The sequence below is a fragment of the Paramisgurnus dabryanus genome, chromosome 8 (assembly GCF_030506205.2).
Source record: "Paramisgurnus dabryanus chromosome 8, PD_genome_1.1, whole genome shotgun sequence".
Lineage (NCBI taxonomy): Eukaryota > Metazoa > Chordata > Actinopteri > Cypriniformes > Cobitidae > Paramisgurnus > Paramisgurnus dabryanus.
The window spans coordinates 45121484-45141799 of NC_133344.1; the positions used below are offsets into that span (position 1 = coordinate 45121484).

Below are 20316 nucleotides of genomic sequence, written 5' to 3' on the forward strand. Positions count from 1 at the left end.
ATGAGTGTTTCGCACTAAGTGCTCAATGCTTTTTTTAATGGTCACAGAGAGATAAAAAATTGTCAATGTCACTTTTCATTTTCACTTTGAAATGGTATAACTTGATTTGAAAACCTATCATATCTGGCACTGGCGGATGGTCACAACCATTGCCTGACGTGCTAAGGGTTGGCACAAACGGAGGCGACGCTCGTGGAAGTGTCATGTACCATCTGCTGGAACATGACCATCTCAATCTTACATCGAAACTTCACTACCTCAAGAGGGGTGAAGTTCCCTTCCACTAAGGGGCAAGCTGCATTAGGCTTGGGGCACCCTGACCTGAAGATTACAGTGAGGGCTTCCCCGGCTGGGCATCAGCCCACGGAGGCCTCTTACTCCTCAAGGCTGCAGCCAGCTATCTTCGGTCGCACTGTCTCTATATCCTTCGGGTCTCCCGTGGATGAACGGATGTCAGCCCGCGTTTTCCCTGGCAAGGCCCTCTGCCGTCAGGAAAACGCTAAGGGGTTATTCCATACTGTATTGTTCATTCCACTTATGGACCTCCTAAAAAAGGGCATTGATGCCGCAGCATTGCCCTTACCGTGTGTTATGCGTTATTAACCACCCAGCAAAATTTTAATGATGAAAAAATCTAGGAAAAATAGACAGGATTCTCTGCTCTTAAACGCTGGGGTCGTGTCCGCTGTCGGAGCTGAAACCATAATCCCCCTCCATTCCCTTCATAGTCTGCTTTAACCTTTTTGAGAGAAATTAAGTCTGTATCATATTTGTCTGCTTCATGGATCTTCGATGAAATAGCACTGTTTTACCTTTACAATCATACTTCACAATACTGATTGAAAAAAAAATAGGTACTTTGCCTTTAAATGACATAAGTTCAAAAAATAAAAACAGAATCATCATCATAATTATTATATTAATATATTTATATCTTTCGTAACCATTAAAAATAATAAGGTTTACAACATAATAAATAGGTCAAATATCTAGATGATGTATAATTATCTCTTACCAGAAAAAATTAGGTTTAATGTTTAGCTTTTTTATGTTTTTGCTTTAATGTTATGGCAATGTACAACTAAAAAGAACATACAATTATACATTTTGTAAATCCTAAAATACCTTTAGAGTGGTTCCACACTATAGTGGGGATTGGGTTTCCCTTTGCTGAACAATTCAGTATTACTGATTTCCCATATATGCCATCCTGGTCTCTTGGCTGCACTTCGAAATGCGGTGGAACTGGGTTAAAACAATCATATTAAAACATGCATAAGATATCTTTCAATATACTGTTTATAATGGATCAGAGTCCATTAGAAACATGTTGGTATGAATAAGCCTAGTCTGGAATTTTAGACAGGCACATATAGAGCATTGAAAGACTGTTTATGGGGGTACCAAATGGTTTCAAGGATGTGACTATAAAACATTTAACTAAATAGCCTGTAAAACTGTAAGAAAATTATTGAATTTGATCTTGAACCTTTAACAATGAGCTGGATACTGTGCTCGACGGCTGCTGCTTCATTGCGGGCAATGCAGGTGTAACTGCCATTATGAATTTCTGACAGGTTTGAAATGCGTAATGAGCTCGTAAAATCTATGTTGTCGATGGTGACACCTAAGCTGGCATTGATTGGCCGTCCATCTTTGTGCCAGGTAATAGACATGGGCAGGTCACCGGATATCACCACACAGGGGATAAAGACACGCTGACCAATAGAAGCGCTCTGTGAGTCGGAGTGCTGAATCAGAGGGGGCACTAAGAGAAGAAAAGATTACAGAACAGAGGAAAAGATGAATCACCAGACATTGACAGAAGGAGTCAGATTTTATTTTATAAACCCCCGGATTCATAGACAAGGCTTAAGGCTAGTCTTAGACTTAAACACAAGTTTGAACCATCTCAACTGAGAATAACATCTTAATTTAGCTAAGGCATAGTCCTGGTTTCAGCTAAGCCTTGTCTATAAACCAGGCCAAAATACATTTATTACTTAGGTAGTGTAGCTATAAGAGTAAATTGCTCTCAATAGAATTAGGAACTTATATCACACTAAATTGATCCTGTATACATTAGTTTGGTTACAGAGCACTGTGTTAGCAGCGTTAAGGTCATGGATTTGAACCAAGGAAACACACAAACTGCTAAAATGTACACCTTGTAATGCACTGTAAGTCTCTTTAAAGGGTATATTTTGTGAAAATATTCTAATTTTCCAGCTCCCCTTGAGTTAAACATTTGATTTTTACCGTTTTGGAATCCATTCAGCCGTTCTCTGAGTCTGGCACTACCACTTTTAGCATAGCTTAGCATAATCCATTGAATCTGATTAGACCATTTAGCATCATGCTCAAAAATAACCAAAGAGTTTTGATGTTTTTCCTAGTTATAACTTGACTCTTCTGTAGTTACACTGTGTACTAAGAGTGACAAAAAGATGTGATTTTCTAGGCAAATATGACTAGAAACTATACTCTCATTCTGGTGTAATAATCAAGGACTTTGCTGCTGTAACATGGCTGCAGGAGGCGCAATGATATCACGCAGTGCCTGAAAATAGTCCCCTGCTATTGAAAGTTACTATGGAACTCCTCCCTTCCGTCATCTAATTGGTCTGATTCCTCTTTCGCAAAAACTTCTTGGTTGGTAAAGTGCGCGAAGCCTGCTGCAGTGCGGGCTTGGCTGAAGAACGCATCAAGGGTGCAAAGGGGGCTCTGATGAGCACACTTTGGAGTGTAAAAGTTACAGATTGTACACATTACGGACTAGTAGACTTAGCGAGGCTACAAGACCGAAAAGTCCACATGAAGTGCACCATTTGAGACGGGGCCTAAGGGGACTATTTTTAGCTGCTGCATGATATCATTGGGCCTCCTGCAGCCATGTTACATCAACAAAGTCCTTGATTATTACGCCAGAATCAGATTCAATCAGTGTATTAAATAATAAGTCAAGACCAACACAATCTCATGGAAATTCATATGGATTTAACGAGATGACTTATTCGTACATTTTTGTACAATTTGCTTTCATCTCTGTGACAATGGGGTTTGTGGCGTCATTAGGGAAGGATTTTCACTTTTATTTTCTTATAATCATACTTTCTTGTACAATTCACTTTGTATGAATTAGCCAACTCGCAAAATATGTACAGTGTATCCCATTGCCCCCCCAAAGAAAATGTTTAACATAAAACATTCTAAAACTAAAAAAAATAATTAAATTAAACAAAACACATTTAATTATACAACGTATTGCAGTTCTTTAGTAGCCTTATTTTTCGGAAGTTTAAATACACAGAATTTATGATACATGAATGTATTTTATAAATATAATTCCTTACATTTTTACATTTATATAGCGCTTTTCTCAGTACTCAAAGCGCTTTACATAAGAACGGGGGAATCTCCTCAACCACAACCAATGTGCAGCATCCACCTGGATGATGCGACGGCAGCCATATTGCGCCAGAACGCTCACCACACACCAGCTTATGCTTATAATATGGCAATATCCCGCGGCCCCTAGTTTGAGAACCACTGATAAAGATGACCCAAAAATATGATAATTTATATACATACTTTTGACACCATAGTAACTGTCCTAAATGAATTACTGGCTAAGCCTGAAATAACTACTGAGCAAATGTTATTTGATTAATACAATTTTGTGAAGAAATACTACACTATAGCACGAGATGAGAGGTTAGCGACTTAACAAACAGCTCAGAACACAATCAGTATAAAGTAGCAGACAGACCATATGTGATCAAACATGTACAATTATAATTGTCGTTTGCAATAATAAGGCCCCATTCGGCCTTCGTAACAAGTTATTACAGCTCCAAATCTAGAGATTTAACAGAGAACGAGGCATAATGTGAACTAATGAGGGAAGAAACAGTAAAAAGAATGACGAAAAAAAGAAGACTATAAAAGGGTTCTTTCGTCTCCTAGTAAATTCAGCATAATGTGATCTCTGGGGACTTCACAACCGCAGTGCGAGTCAGCCTGTCGCATTTGAGAATCAATGAGTTAAAATAACATTGAAATAAAGCAGTACTTCAGCGCTTATTTAATTCACAACAAAATGGGGATAATGGACTCCAGGGATTCCCTCCGCACGCTTCAGAATTTTAAGCATGAATGGAGCAAATTAGCAAACTCAATCACATCAGGGTTTTTTATGACTCTCAACTCACTAAAGCAGAAGCTTGCTTTATTATTACATAACGACAGGATAAAATATTTGCTTTCTAACCAGTTAACTGCAAAAACATACATTTAGCATTTTATGGTTTGTAGGAGCTAAGTCTTTGTTTATGTCATGTTGGAGTTATGGTAATTAGTGCTGTTTATACAAATGAAGTGAGCGCCAGAACATGTCATTTCAGAATTTGTAACTTAATTTAATTTAATTTGGCATTGTATTGATGCAGCTTTACAATAAATGCAGGCGAATAAAAAAGGAGTTACTTCTGTATTGGGTGGTAATCATGACATACTACTATACTGTCACATACCTTTCACTGTTACATGGACACTCCTGTGAATTTGTTTATGTGGATCTACCAGCACATAGCAAGTGTACTCTCCTTCGTCTGAGTTTTGCACATTGGACAGCTTCAGTGTGCCGTTATTCTCAAAGGCACGTTGGCGATGGTTAAATGGGAGCAGATTGGAATCTTTATACCACTTAATAGAGTAGTAAGGGTAACCAATGACACGACAGTGAATGTACGAGTCCCTCCCAGCAATGGCAGTGACATTTTTCATTGGTCGAATACTGGCAGGACCTGTAATGAGAAATAGAGGTCAGTATACACATTTTTTTTTTTAGATCAAATGATAGACCTATGAAGTGATTGTCAAATGTATCATATGTCACACACTGCTCTATATATAGTGAGCTTCACAACGACTTCACTGAAGACAAAACATAACCCTGACAGAACCAAAATACTGCGACCAAAGCTGTGACCAATCATTAAAAGTAGGACTAGTGTCTTTATTTGGCTTTCTGTCTATCTCCATAACTATTGCAAAGTTCTCCTGCAGTTTGTGATCTGATGATATAATACTTTGCAAATAAGTGTCTGACTTGTGACCAGACCAAACAACAGTAGACACAACAAAGGTCATCAGCATATATCTCTCTTAGGCTTGCCTTGAGAGGTACCATCCCTCAAAAGTGCACTCATGTGCTGCTTGCATGACAATCTCTAATTCATCTGTTGGAAAGGTCCCTATTGGAAGGATATCAAAATCTAGGTATCAAGTCAAAGTCCAAGCAGGACAACATACTAGTGGCTTTTTTACAGTATGTAAAATATCAAGGGAGTAACCTGAGCAATGCTTTGGTTAAGAACATGGCCTTCTTGCAATCAGCAGACATTATGGGGATAATAAGCATTACAGGAGACCTTATTTCCAAAGGTTGTCTGCCACAAAAAAAGTGGTAGTTGATTCCCCAATAAATGACTTGCCTTTGGATCGTTCAAATATTGCACTCTGGACGGGATTCAGGCAACAGGGCACTAGCTGATTGTCATTATCTGGCCCGACTGCCATATCGCTGTTTGATGTATTACAGAGATCAGACCTCCTGTCCCAAGCAAGAGACATACAACCTCAGCACAGAATTTTCATTTTTAGGACAACTATCCCTTTAAGAAAATTCTAAGCTTCATCCCTTCATTCCTCTTCACTTCTAGAGGTACAGTTTGGGTACTATTTGGCCTAATGTCTAATAAAGCCTTAATGATTTTTGTGGAGCAGACTCATACGTTAGTTGCACAGAATAGTTTTATGTGTGCTTTGGAAAGAAAATAATGGGCAGGCCTCTCTCCAATCAACTTGTGTTTCATTCTTGTGGTTGCCAACTAGTTATCAAATATACAACTTGTCCAGGGACCTTATAAAGCATGCATACGCTCAGATTCGATTGTAGAGTGTGCGTGCGCAAAAATCCACAGCAATGTTCGTATTTTTAAAAATGCTCTTTGTAGTCGAAAGGCCACGTCAGTATCTGAGCAGATGTACTCACTTTTGCTTGTCGGATTGCTGCAGGTTTTTGGGTAATATAAGCCATTTTTGCTGCTCGAAAAACAGGTGAAACATTGACAGGTGCTTTTTCATATGTCTATGACATTAATTCTGCATCATTTAAAGGTGGATATCTGAAACGGTTTAGCTGTGCACAGTTTTATTAAGATTATTTGCAATTTATAGATTTCACATCTAAAAGTGTATGTACGTTCTTTCTATGTATCACACATATGTTTTTGAGAAATGTTTGTAAGATCAAATTTAGGAAAATCTACCCAGCTTTTTAAAAATGAGGCTCCAAAGGTCAACGGATTGCTCTACTTGAACTAGCTAAAAAGGTGCTTTAAAAATTTTCTTAAAGCTTTGAATTAAATGAAATAGTAGTTGTGCTGCTTTCATTCTTTACATGCTATCGGAAATTTGCTAATTCCCACCTTTGAAGTTGTGATTACGAGCTTGTTGTGTTTGGGTGCTTTGTTGTTGAAAAAAAAAATGGAGGACGCCAGGTTCATACTTGTGTGCATCTTGGGAAAATGTTATTCGTGTATATGTACATATATGTACTGCTTTAGCGTCAAGACAACAAAGCAGTTTCGGATAAAAACTAATAAAGCATACCTGCCACTGCAGAAACTGTTCTCCCATCTGCATTTTTTTTTTTAAGTTCGAGGCCTGCCCCTCTCAGGAATTTGGGTAATGAAATTAGTTCCGAACTTTCCAGAGGTAAACCCAACACAGCACATGAAGGAAGCATAAACTCTTTCCCTGCCACTGACGAGTTATCTCGTCAATTAAGAGAAAACATTTGCATTAAAACGTGTTCCTGATGAGTTTTTATGGTTATCTGTAATACCGCAATTATCCACTAGATTACCCAATTTATAAAAAAACTGAAGCAAAAAATGATTTACTTATTTTAAAATCTGTGAATGCTTTGATAATCATTCTGAATCTGATTTCAAAATTCCTTCACAAAAATGCAAATTTGTATTTTTTAAGAAAAATAAAATGTTTAAGAGTTTATAAGCAGAGAAAACAATATAGATAGGATGAAACATTTTTTCCCATTTTGTTTGTTTGTTTATTGTTTGTTTGAAAGCAGAGGGTCTGTTCTTTCATTTGATATATTTGTATGTTTGTATATTTTTTGAATATCCTGGAAGGCATTTTGTGAAACTTATGTGAAAATCACAAAAAAATGCTGGCAGGGCAATGGCTGGCAGAGAATGAGTTAAGGTATGTCATAATATCATATATTTCTCATTAGAGTAACTGCAGAGTAACAATATCTCATATAATCCATTAACTCTTGAGGCTGACTGTGATTTGAGGTGAAGCGAGCAATTATGGCTGCCGGCAATGCAACAAAGTTAAGCAGAGTTGTCTTCAAATGTGCTCCATCATCTCAGTAGCTCTCGCTGAAATGGCACATAACCACTTTAAAAGTACACAACCACCCTGATGCCATTTTTGGCCATGGGCAGTTTTGGGCACAGAAGTTTTTGAGCTCATAACCTGACTCACGTGACTTGGCGGCATTCCCACTCTGTCACTCTGAAGATGGAGGAAAAAGAAGTTCACAGTGAAGAAGCCAAGTCACTTTACTATTTGTCTGTACAATCTGACTGCAATATCAGGAACTGATCACATGACCTCCACTGCTTACCCTAATTTTTGATACCACCAACAGTCAATATTACTAATCAATTCTTCCACTAAATAAAATCTTTCTACATGTACTGCATACACACAACAAAACAACAATCAGAAGCATTTACACAGAAATGATTGTGAGTGGTAATCATGTGGTGTTGGTGTGTTTTTGAGGAGCTGATCTGACAAGCACCTCTTACGTTTATTCGAGCCTGGTAGGAGACAGATCCGGCCGAGTTGTTGCAGGTGCAGCGGTAGACGCCACCATCGCTGACCTGTGTGTGGGACACATTCAGGTAGCTGAGCACATTCCCTTCGGTGGTGATGATGCGATCCATGCGGTGGCTGCTGTCCTTGATGACAGGGTCATCGTCCAGGGTCCATGTGACAGTGGGAAGGGGCGTTCCTTTCACGTGACAAACCAAAGAGATGGGCTCGTTCGGGCTCACAACCTTCTCACTGAATGCAGAGAGAATCTTTGGCGTCCCATCTGAAATTTGGAAAATAGCGATATTTAAGGAATTATGTGTTATTTATCTTGTTTTTAAAGAACAGAAGTACTTTAATATTGTTATTTTGGATATTGATACATCTAGACAAAAATTGAAAATTTACACTAATATCATTTATTGTATTCTATTGTATTTGTATTACATTTTTTCATGTTTAAGTTTCCATGTAAAGCTGCTTTGCAACATTGTTAAAAGGGCTATATAAGCAAATTTGAATTGAATTTAACTGTATTGTGGTAACAGCAAGTTTATGTATGCAGAATATCATTTTAGAGCTACAGCAGAGGAAGATTTTAAATTAATCAAAGCTTAAATCAGTGGTCTTCACTCTTTTTTTCATAAAAGCCACACTGATAGGACAATACTAGAGCCACTTTTACGGCAAAGTATCAAAAGTTACATCCATTCATAAATAGCATGTCTGCTTATCAATCTGTCGTCCCTGAACACGCAATATGCAATGCAATAAATAGAATAGGGGGTGGGGGGACATTTTTTTGATTTACCAGTCAAATTTGTAACTGAGACAAGATGATTTCCCTTAATGAGAAAAACAAGATTACTGTCACATTTGTGTATGGAGGACGAGGAATATCCAAATATATAAACTTGAATAATACAAAACAAATAAACAGGCAACTGGCACAGAGAAAATGGGTGCGCGGGGGAAAAACTACTTTTTCCTGTATTTTTTTCAAGCTGTCAAAAGACGATCTCCCGCAAATTATTGAAAATGTATCATGTTTTCCATAGAGTTTTTGATGAACGAGTGTTTCCGTGGCATGTAAGTAATTTTTTTCATCATATGTTTTTGTCGGTTTCTAAGTTGGGTGTGTAAGATACCAAAACCAATGTTATGTCATATTAATCAGTGTCTTGTTGACTAACACATAGCATCATTTTTAAAAATGTCTGCAGCTCTTAGCAAGTTTTTTGGTGGGCTTGAAAATATTTTGACCCAGCGGGGTTAATTGTAACACAGTGTTAACTAACCCCTCAGCACTAACGATATGAAAACCGCTAACGTTACCGTAACTCTTGCCGTTGTTTTAAATAGGCTACACACAAATGATTGCTGGCGCCAACAAAATAAATGTGCCTGTCTTATCAAAAATTGGGTGTCAAAATGTATTTTTGATCATATCTTTAATATTAATTGAATAAGGTCACATCAAAGATTGAAATCATAAAAAAATGAATGGCTAAAATCAGACTTTGATGCTCATTATCTCAGAATTAGATTTTTGAAACTGTAGTATGATTATTACAGACTGGGTCACATATAAACAAATTTTTTTGTCATAATTGTTCTCACATTTTTAGACATTTGTATCCATTTATAATTGAACTATTGTTAGAAAAGGGCCGGATGAATGAATACAGTGTGGATACCTGTCTATTATAGACAGATATATAAACAATATCCACTACAAGCATATAGACAAAATAGTATTAAAATATTTGCCTGCAAACATAATTTTTAGCAAGTGTTACAACTAACCCCCTGCCTGTTACAATTAACCCCACCTTTGGGCACTTATGTCCCATATGGTGTATTTGTCCAAGAATGGTAAGTAGTAGAAACAAACTTAAAATGTTAATTTGTAGCAGAGATGTGTGTGTTGCTTGTGTAAAAATATAATGAATCAAACTCAAATATTTTTCGAATTAATGAGCCAAAACCAAAAAGCGTCGTCTACTCATATAACATTAACAAGATTGGACCAGACAAACGCAGGCGTATAAATACAAGGACTTAAGAGTAACTAAACAAAAAAACAGGTGAGGACGATGAACACACTGTGACAATTACCTTAATTTGCATTGGGTTTTGTTATATTTTTATACTATGACACTTAGCAAAAAACAGCTGTGCTTTAAGGCTTGGAGAATCTTTACACTCTGATCATCCATGCATTTTTAAATGCATTCTAGATGATCAATATCCTCTTCATACATTTCTGTGGCTATAAGACACAGTTGCCCATATTTTCTGCTGTAGTGCATAGTGATACTGATCTAACGCATGCACAGTAACACAATTGTCTATTGCACTGAACAATAATAAAGCTAGATTAAAGCAAATTGAAATTATATGAGAGGTCACATGCAATCACATACATATACTGTATGCAAGCATTCACCACACTTGCCAAGGGCCGGTAACACTCATAAATATTTGTTAGCAGCCATAAAATCAATATTTCCAGATTCATTTAATTAATTTTTTTTTCATTAGAAATATACATAGAGTACTAAGATGGACTCACCCTCTAAAATGACCTGTACTAAATCTTGGGTGGACATCTTGCCATTTCGGGCAAAGCACTGATAAGCACCACCATCACTCTTGGCCATTCCCTCCATCACCAGGTTTTCATTGCTGATGCCCGTGATGCGCACGTTTATACCGGGATAAATCTTCTCACTATTTCTGTACCAGGTGATGTCATATTCATCAGAGCCAGTCACACTGCAGAAGAGAGACACTTGGCTACCCACGCTGCCTCTCACTTTTCGCGGGCTAACCACTGCTTTCAGAGGCTCTGGAAAAGAATAAAACAAACACATCAATACACCACTCAAGAATTGTCTAAACTCTAATGTATGTGTACACACTTTAGTTTATATAGTTTACAATATACTGCAGATAATAGTTCATTGTACCAGGACCTCAGTGTATTGTGATGAACCTTTATTGTTTCTTATTTTACATGTGGTCATTTACATATTAGTGTCTTAAAGGTATCAAAACCTCAGGATCATAAAGAAAAAGTTTGGGTTACGCTTAATTTTGATGGTCCCTATTTCATATTTAGTTGACTAAAAGTAACACTGCAAGTACTGTACAAACTTAGAGTATTAGTTAAGTGTTAATAGACTGTTAGAGGTAGGGTTAAGATACTGTAGGGCTAGGTTTGGTAAAATGAGAATTTGATCTAGGATTTTTTTTTCTAGAAGTTACAAGCAGACAGATAAATTAAAACAGTGCTCATTTTACAGATACAGATTTTTATCATTCATTACTGTCAATTTTGTAAGTCGCCACTACGCTTCCTGTAAACAACAAGTTCTTGACATATATCAACCGAGCATGATCGATTCTGACTGTGAAGACATCAAACGCTTCTGCACCATAGTCACACAAGCATGAAGTGAATAATATACATCAATGATGTTCAGTATTATCAGCTTTGTAACATTGAATGATCCCACAACAAAATAGGGAAAAATAAGTTCCTCCAGTGCTTCTAGTGGACACTTCAATAAAAGGATGCAGCGATACAGTACTGTATGTATCTGGAGCAATGGATTTCAGGTTATGCAGAAATATAGGCAGGGGTACATAATTCCAATTTAGCCTGGGTAGCAACAACAGTTGACGTGATGGTACAATGTTTCTTATAGTCAACAGAATGGTAAAGGGGACCATCAAAATAAAATGATACAAAAAACCTTGACTGACATTAGCAACACAAATTAAATGTAAACATGAACTTACGTTTGACCACCAATCGTCCGACTACTTTGGCATTCCCGAAGCTGTTCCACACCTCACACACATAACTGCCTGCATCACTGGGTCGTGTGGCCTCGATAAGAAGACCTAACACACTCTGATGGTAGCGACTGTCAGATTCTAAGGGGCTGTTGTCCCTCAGCCAGCGGTACCTGGGTGGGGGGTGACCGGATGCTTTACAAGGGAGATCCACCCGATGACCCACCATAACCTCCCTCCGTTCAAATCCATCCAGAATTACTGGTGCAGAGTCCACAGGTTCTGAAAGAGAATGAGAAAAGTGGTCAGAGTTTTATTCATAACTGGTGTTGCTTTTAACTCTTCCCCACCAGCGTTTTTTTAAGTTGCCAGTTAGCACCGGCATTTTCACCAAAGTTCAATGTCTTCCAGAAATAAGGGTTCTTCAAAAATAAAGCCTGGGTGCCAGCCGGATTTAGCCCTGCCCATAACATTTGATGACGGGAAGTTCAGTCTGGAGTTTCTCCATTGTGGCGCTACTATGCTCGAACAAAAACTGTTCCGACCAAACAAATTGTTAGGGCGGCCTTTATACGGTGATGGAGAGTAAATTGCTTGACCGCTCATTACTAGGAGGCTCCTATTGACTGTTACTGTAGCTAGCATCTGCTGACCAACCATAACGTTATTTTTAAAACTACTCCTTCCAGCGTGCATGCAGTTGAGTTCAATTGACAACAAGTAAGCGTCGCTTAACATATTCACACACTCCGTTGCTCTGATTGGTTGTAGGTCTATCCAATAGAGTGCAGATGCAATTTTTGTCCTGGTTCGGTGAATCACGCCCCAATAGTCACAGCCCAATGAAGCGGTATCAGACTCAAATTCTGACTAGAATTTTGAGTATGACAACATCATGTTATCAAAAATACCACATTTTGAGCAAAAGCTGAGATTAGGGATGCATATCAATTAATCGCGATTAATCGTTAGCAGAATAAAAGTTTTTGTTTACATCATATATGTGTGTGTACTGTATATAATAACTTTGTATAGTTAAATGCACACACATGCATGTATATATTTAAGCAATGTTTACATGTGTATATACATTTGTATATTTATGTATAATTTATATTATATATAAATATAAATACTTAATATATAAATATTTTTTTTTCTTAAAATTATACATGCATGTGTGCATATTTATATATACATAATTATTATACACAGTTCACACACATATATGATGTAAACAAAAACTTTTATTCTGCTATAGATTAATCGCGATTAATTGATATGCATCCCTAGCTGAGATAATTGCATTTTTGTCAAGGACTTTGGATTTTAGATTTTTTTCTGACAAAATAAATGACTGAAATATCACATCCATAATGCTAGAATTGCTTGTTTATGTTAACATACAGCAACGTAGCAATAAAACTCTTAGCAATATCTCTTGATGAAGTTTGTGTTGTTGAAACCTCCCATGACCAGTGATGCTAAACATCAAGGGCCGGATTCATGAAAACATTCTTAAGACAAAAAGTAAGAAAGTTCTTAAGATAAATTATAAGAAGTTCGTAAGAATGTTCCTAAGTACAATTCTCAAACATTTCTTAAGAAGTTCTAAATTTTTTTCTTAAGAACATGTTACATTTTTGTCTTAAGAATAAAATGACAAGCTTTGAAATGAATTATGCTACCCTGCTAATGAGATAACAATACACTTATCCATTAATCTTTTCACTACCTTGCGATCATTAACGCGATACAAACGAGTGATGCATTAAGACCATAAAAGATGTTATTTCGCGGTTGTAACAGAGGCTTGTATTAAGGCGGTGCAGTGAGAAAATATCATTCCCTAATGTCCCAATCGGTCCGTCATGTGGGTTGAGCACTCTGGGTGTGCCTGCTTCACTCTCCATGCCCGCATCTTAATCTCCCGTGCTCATGCATCAAGAGACGGATGCAGAGGGTGCCCAGGGTTTCGGAGGGCTCGACTTGCATGACGAAGTGATTACCGGTCCCCCTCCCGTTTAGAGCGACTTTTAGCTGTTAAGTCATTTCACAATGAATGTATTATGGTGGAAGTTAAATATTTGCTAATATTATCAGTAATACTTATTTGTGTTTTATGACATATTACTGAGTAAGCCATTATATGAATGTGACATTTTTCTTTAAACTATCTATGTGAAGTAAACTGATTAAATTGCAATTTCAGACTACACAATACAACATGTCACAATCAAATTAACTTATAAGACATCTTACATTTTAAGATTTAAGACAACTGTAAGGTTATCCTAACTTTAAGATGTTATTTAAGACAGTTTTTTTTCGAGAATTGGAATTCTTCTTAAGAACATACCTAATGAAAAAAAATAAGAACTTTCTTAAGAAGCTTTTTTGAGAATACAAAATATTCTAAACTTGAATTTAAGGTAAAAATGGCAGTTAAGAAGATTTTTCTTCTTAAGAATGTTTTGTGAATCTGGCCCCTGATCACCTATAGCATGAGTAAATAACTGCAAAACACTGAACAAGTGAATAGTATCTCTGCATTTACAATCAGCTGGTGGTAGTTGTAGCCTAGAGGAGAGTGGGGCTTGTAACTCAAGAGTTACTGGTTTGAATATCACAGCCGGTGGGTTGTGACTGTGGTACCCTTGAGCAAGGCACCTTACCCTAATTGCTCCCTGGGTGCTGTGATAGCTGCCCCCTGCTGTGTGTGTGTGTGCGCGCGCACACGTGCGTGTGTGTGTGTTCACTACTCAATGGGATAGGTTGAATACAGAGGTCACATTTGACAAGCTTGTCACTTTCAGCTCCATAAATATTGGAACAGATGCACATTTTGTGTTATTTTGACTGTTTATACCAATATTTATTCCAGTTACAGTTATATAATGAATATTGGCACATTGTAAGAGAGGATAATGCGATCATCCACCATTGTTATCTTATATGGACGTCCAGGATATCTTTGTTGCTGAGCTCACCAGTGTGTTTTACTACTTTTAAAAAAAAAAAAACATGGTTACTGTAGTAAAACCATGGTAACCACAAAATTACCATGGTTTTGACAACCATGTTTTTCAAAAACCATGGTTAGTGTAAAACCATGGTTTTGCTCGTAGTAATCAATACACAAAAAAAACATGGTTACAACACTTTTACCACAATAAAACCATGGTTAATTTTCTTAAGGGAAGTTGTGGGTTCAGAGCCACAGCTTCCAAATGTAGATGCCACACTTAAAATCTACTCCAGACCTTTCACATCCCATATTTATGAGAAAAATATTTAATAAATAGACAATTCCTGTCCAAAAAAATAGCTTTTAGGTTTACTTCTTGGCCTCTTCAAAAAGGTGAAGTTACATATGAATGTAATTCCTAAACCTTTCATCCAATCTGGTTGTGACCATCTAAGTAAAGCTGAGAGTGTGCATTTTGAGGCCAATACTATATATGGCCACATTATAATATAACTGCAACTGGAATAAATGTTGGTAAAAAGCTAAAATAACACAAAATGTGCCTCTGTTCCAATATTTATGGAGCTGACTGTACAATAATAATAAAAAAAGATTTTATCCAAAAGGGAAATATGGTGGATTTAAGCTGAAAACTATCTGCACAAGTGTTCTCTGGGATCCAGGGACTTTTTAACTGCTAATGCAATGCTCCATCAGCTAAAGAGACATCTAACATTGACCTTCTTGTAATTTTTTTAAGGATATAGTGTAAACACACTGGAAGGAATGACAGTACATAATGTTTATGTACTGGAATTGTGTATATTTCTAAAAAAAAAAAAAAACACACACACAACTAAATATCTACATAGGAAAGCATTTATAGATCTGCATTTGAAAGGTTTTTCGGAAATGTGTCAAATAATTTAGAAAAAATTAAATCATTTATTTTGCGTAACAATGTCCTGTATCTACAGTATACTTACAATATGGTATGGTCACTCATTCCATATTGTTTAATGATTTTGTATTTAAATGAACATCATAAAGTTAACAATGATAATATAACAATATGATTTTAATAAAATTCTGCAGTCCTGCAACCAGGGCCGGATTAACCATACGGGCAACTGGGCAATTGCCCAGGGGCCCAAGACCTCCAAAGGGCCCAGGGCAGCAAGGGCACGAGCAAAATACTGTATCTGGTAATCTCCCGCTGGCTGCTTTATATTAAACAAACTGTCAACACGGGCTTTACGCTCAATGCGCTGCAAAGAGAGACGCTGCGCTGCCTAACGTGAGTTGAGAGCGGTTGAGTCTCATGCGGACTGACCAATGAAGAGAGGGCCTCAGGTTAAGACCCTCTCCTCATTGGTCAGTCCGCATGAGGTGGGTCAAAGTTTCGCAGAGCATTACGTGACGCAAGGCGTTGGTACAACAGAAAAAAACGAGACACGGAGAAGTTAAGTGGGAGCGCGAAGCGGAAATTAAAAAAGGAAAATGTCATCAGAAACGCAGAAAATGTAAAGTATAAACAGTGGTGTAGTCTACGTGATACGCAGGTATCTGCGCGATCCGATCGTCGTATGAAATCAAATAACTATAGCGGCGCGAAAGTGACTGGGGAGCAGAGAACCCATGGGAGAGTGACAGCTAGTAGCGCGAGAGCGATTCCAGTTATCACATGGAGAAATCTGCTTTGAATCGCTCTCGCGGTACTTTGACATCACCAAGAGGTCTGCTTAGCGCCAAATGAAGTCGAACCTGCAGACAGACAGTGTAGCTGCTCACATGACATTGTAAACAAACAGACACAGACCATGTGGAGAAATGAACGAGAAGTGCACAACATAAAATCCGGAGAGTACAACGCACATGTGAGTAAACAACATCTAAATCATCAATCCATTATCTGGAGGTAAGGCTCCAATAAAATAAAATAAGCCGGTGTTTAAGTCCTGATGTTTTTTAGCTGCCTTCCAGCATGTTTGCTTGTGCTTCACAGTGTCAAACTTCCCTTCCCTGTGTTCATTTATATATCTACGTTCAAGATGTAGCCTATGTGATCTTAAACTTCTGTGAGGAAAATCATGTCTGCGTTGATGTTCAGTTCAGACTTGCAAATTAAAGATCATTTTCTTCACTATGGTTTGGGTGTCTAATATTATGCTATATGATGGTTTTGTAATAATAATTAAGTAAAAGCCTATTTTCATTTTTAGACAATGCTTGTATATGCAAAAAATAAGTTTTTTATATCAATGACTATTCAAATTAGAGTTTATCCATGGTCCTCTTAAATGTGTATTAATTAAAAAGTTCTGTTAAGTGAGCTTCCGTCAACGTCGAGGGCAACTCAGCTAAGTCAGCCAGGACTTTTCTACACCGCCAGCTTACGTTTACAGCCCGGAGATTATACAGATGCTGATGTGTTTAGTTTTCATAGCATCATATGTGAGTGAATGTCTTTGATAGGGGACATAGTAGTGCATTTGTATGAGCATTTACATATTTTTAATCAAAATACACCTGATGACAGTTAGAATTTGAAGTATTGAGTATATGTACTGTATAATACAGTAATATATTCTGTATATGATCTCATTATGGTGATCCTGGGGTCGTGATGATGGGGCCCTTGAATATTGTTGCCCAGGGTATAACAAAGTGTTAATCTGGCCCTGCCTGCAACTATCCACTGATTTATGAGTGAGGACATCAATGTAAAGGTTCCTTACCTGATAAAAGTAGTCGGGCACTGTTGCTCTGTCTGGTCTCCCCTGTGTATCGATGCCGCGTGGTACAGCGATAAATATTCACCGCATCCTCTGACTGCACATCCAGAATATACAAGGCCCCCGTGGATGTAATGAGATATCTTGATCCTGGGAAAGAGACACATAAAACGAAACAAAAATGAGAGTTATTTTCTATCCACAATTAACTCCGGTACCATTTTCCATACTAGTAAATTCCAAAAAAAAAATACAGATGTATGTAAAACATTTATTTCTTTCGTCAGATGAGAGAATGCACATGTGATGTCTCTTTGAAGTCAGCTCTGGCAGACCCGAGGGAACAAAGTATTGAACTATTGGACGTGACTGCTTTGCAACTGAGCCTATCACTCAGTCAGCCGCCCCAAGCTCAAAACAGAAAAAGCGTTTCAACGTTACAATTATGATGATAAGTTCTTACAGTCTCATTCATTTATTATTTTTAAGATTATATTGCTTACAGTAAACTGAGTCTGTATAAATGAACAGAAATGATTGTGATGCAAAAGGCTGAGAAAAGAGAGAGATAGGCAGTCAGAAAAAGGAAAGAGAGAGAGAGAGAGAGAGAGAGAGACAACGTCTGCAGGTTTTGCAAGAATTGACCTAGTTAGACATGAGAGTCCAGAATTTGATACCCTGGAGGGGGTTATAGTACCTAGTTTACATGCAGTCGTGAGAGACCTGCTACCGGCAATGCAAATAGACAATGCACGCTGTTGTTACATTAACAATAATGTTTTAGGTAACTTGGAGAACACCAACATTGTACAGGGTTACACCTACATCTGTTAATTGTACATTTGTGTTTAATATGTATATTTGTTTCTTGTGTATAGTCTGTACCCTGTCTATACTGTTTATACAGTATTAAAGTCTATTATCAATTGTACTGTGTGCACTGTGTGTTTTATAACACTGTTTCATCTTAACTTAATTCATCGAGTGGGGTCAATAATGTACCTATAAAGTATCTCTCAGAAGAATATTTTATACTTTTGTATTATTAATCTCATTTCCTAAATGAGATTCATCTCATAAATCGTCCAAATAAGAAATGGCTTGGAATAGGAAGACCATTTTAATTCGGACGATTTATAGGACAAATCTTGATTAGTAATGAAATTCCCGGCATGTTCATACGTATTTTAAGAGTTGGCTAATTTGTATGAATTTGTTTGAAGTGAATCGTACAAAAGTGTTCCATTATTAGAAGAAAAAAAACCCATGAAAATAATGAAACCCCACCCCTAACCCAACATCACAGGGGCAAAAGCAAATCGTACAAAAACATACAAACTGCCATGAGATTATGTTGGAACTGGCTTTAGGAAACATTTTACAAAATAATTGGCACCGTGCACTCTTTTTTTTAGAATGGTGCACTTATTTCATAATAAGAGACTATGATTCACACTCATGACTTTACATCAGGGGGACAAAACACAAAACATATGGAGCGCTTCACGGATATTGGAATCTTTTTGCAAGTCGACACTTATCAAATAGTGAACCTCAAAAGAAGATTGTCTTAGTTGACCATCTAATAACATGATAACTGATGTCTTGTGCTGATGCTTCACACGGGTGACACAAGGTCGGGCAACATGTTCCTAGCTAATCAATGCTAAATCCAGGCCCCAGACTGCCTGTTCCTCAAGGGATGAGAGCATTAATCTGGGATGATTAAGGTCAGAGTTCCTGTTTAAACTTGGATTTCTTAACCAGCTCACCACATCCTCATGCCACACAGCACTCATGGTCGTAATATATCATAAGCACTGAAGTGTCACAAGGACATTAAATGACTATGCATGTGATTCATAGCCGTTTTGAGTTGTCATAAACACATCCTGGACATATTTTACTTTCAAAGTGATCTATAAAGAAAAAAACAAATAACATTCTCACACTCTGAAAAATGTTGGACAAACACAACTGTTGGGTTAAAAATAAACCATGCTTAATCTGAAACAAGGAAATGTACCAAAGAAACAGAGAAAAATGGCATTTGCATTAACCACAATTGGTTTAACCATTTTTTCTCTCTCATCATCTCATTCGTCTTCACTCATGGCTCTTTGCTCTTTATCCAATGCCCCTCTCCAATTCTTAGCATGAATAATTCAATTACAGTGCAGCCCCAGTAGTGCATCAACACAGAACACAGTAACCTTTACCATTCACAACCATGTCCAATATTGGTCAGGAATGCCACTGAAAAACATCCAAGACATCCTGCGTATATAAATGAACAACAACTATGCTTATGAACCTTGGTGCCATGCGCATGCCTACATCTTCAAACATTTTTCTGTGTGTTTCATAACTCTGTGTGAGTTGCGTTTGTGCCTATGTCATTCAACCAAACAGGGAGGCTCTCATATTTCCTCAATAAATTATTAATATTGTTGCAAACCATGGAAATTGGTAATTTATATTTTAAAAGGTTAAATACATTGTGTATGATGTGCCATATAAAATAATCATACATGTTGAGAAAACCTAAAACTGTATTCTCTGTGCATGAATTACTCCAGAAATGTAACCCTTTGGACTTTATTAATTAATGTGTCGTGGTGTTATTGTGCACTATTTCTCAGCAGAAGAAACATTGTTTATGTTGGTGATATTTCTGTAAAATGTAATGAATTATTGGCACCACTTTAATTTTCCTTTTCTGCTAGGGTAGCCTACTGGTATTTGTACAGTAAATCTAACACATTCTTTCCTCACTGTAAGTCTTCCGGTAATCTACCTTTATAAAGTAGTAAAGGTAGATTTTTAAAAAAAAAAGGTTTAAAAGAAAGTCTTATGGCCAGAATATGTCAAGATGTTCAAAGGGTGAACTTG

At 37.3% G+C, this 20316-nt stretch overlaps 1 protein-coding gene across 2 annotated transcripts in view; it reads right to left on the bottom strand.

The window, feature by feature from the left end:
* The window catches only part of dscamb (Down syndrome cell adhesion molecule b), a 188912-nt gene that overhangs the window by 83804 nt on the left and 84792 nt on the right, over window positions 1-20316 (bottom strand). For both annotated transcript variants that reach the window (XM_073815642.1, XM_065281876.2), the window contains exons 4-10: window positions 17428-17574; window positions 11725-12003; window positions 10493-10768; window positions 7904-8200; window positions 4533-4805; window positions 1490-1768; window positions 1126-1245 (exon numbers count right to left, since the gene is read on the bottom strand). In XM_073815642.1, coding sequence (XP_073671743.1) covers window positions 1126-1245; window positions 1490-1768; window positions 4533-4805; window positions 7904-8200; window positions 10493-10768; window positions 11725-12003; window positions 17428-17574 — 1671 coding nt within the window. The remainder of the gene's footprint in view (window positions 1-1125; window positions 1246-1489; window positions 1769-4532; window positions 4806-7903; window positions 8201-10492; window positions 10769-11724; window positions 12004-17427; window positions 17575-20316) is intronic.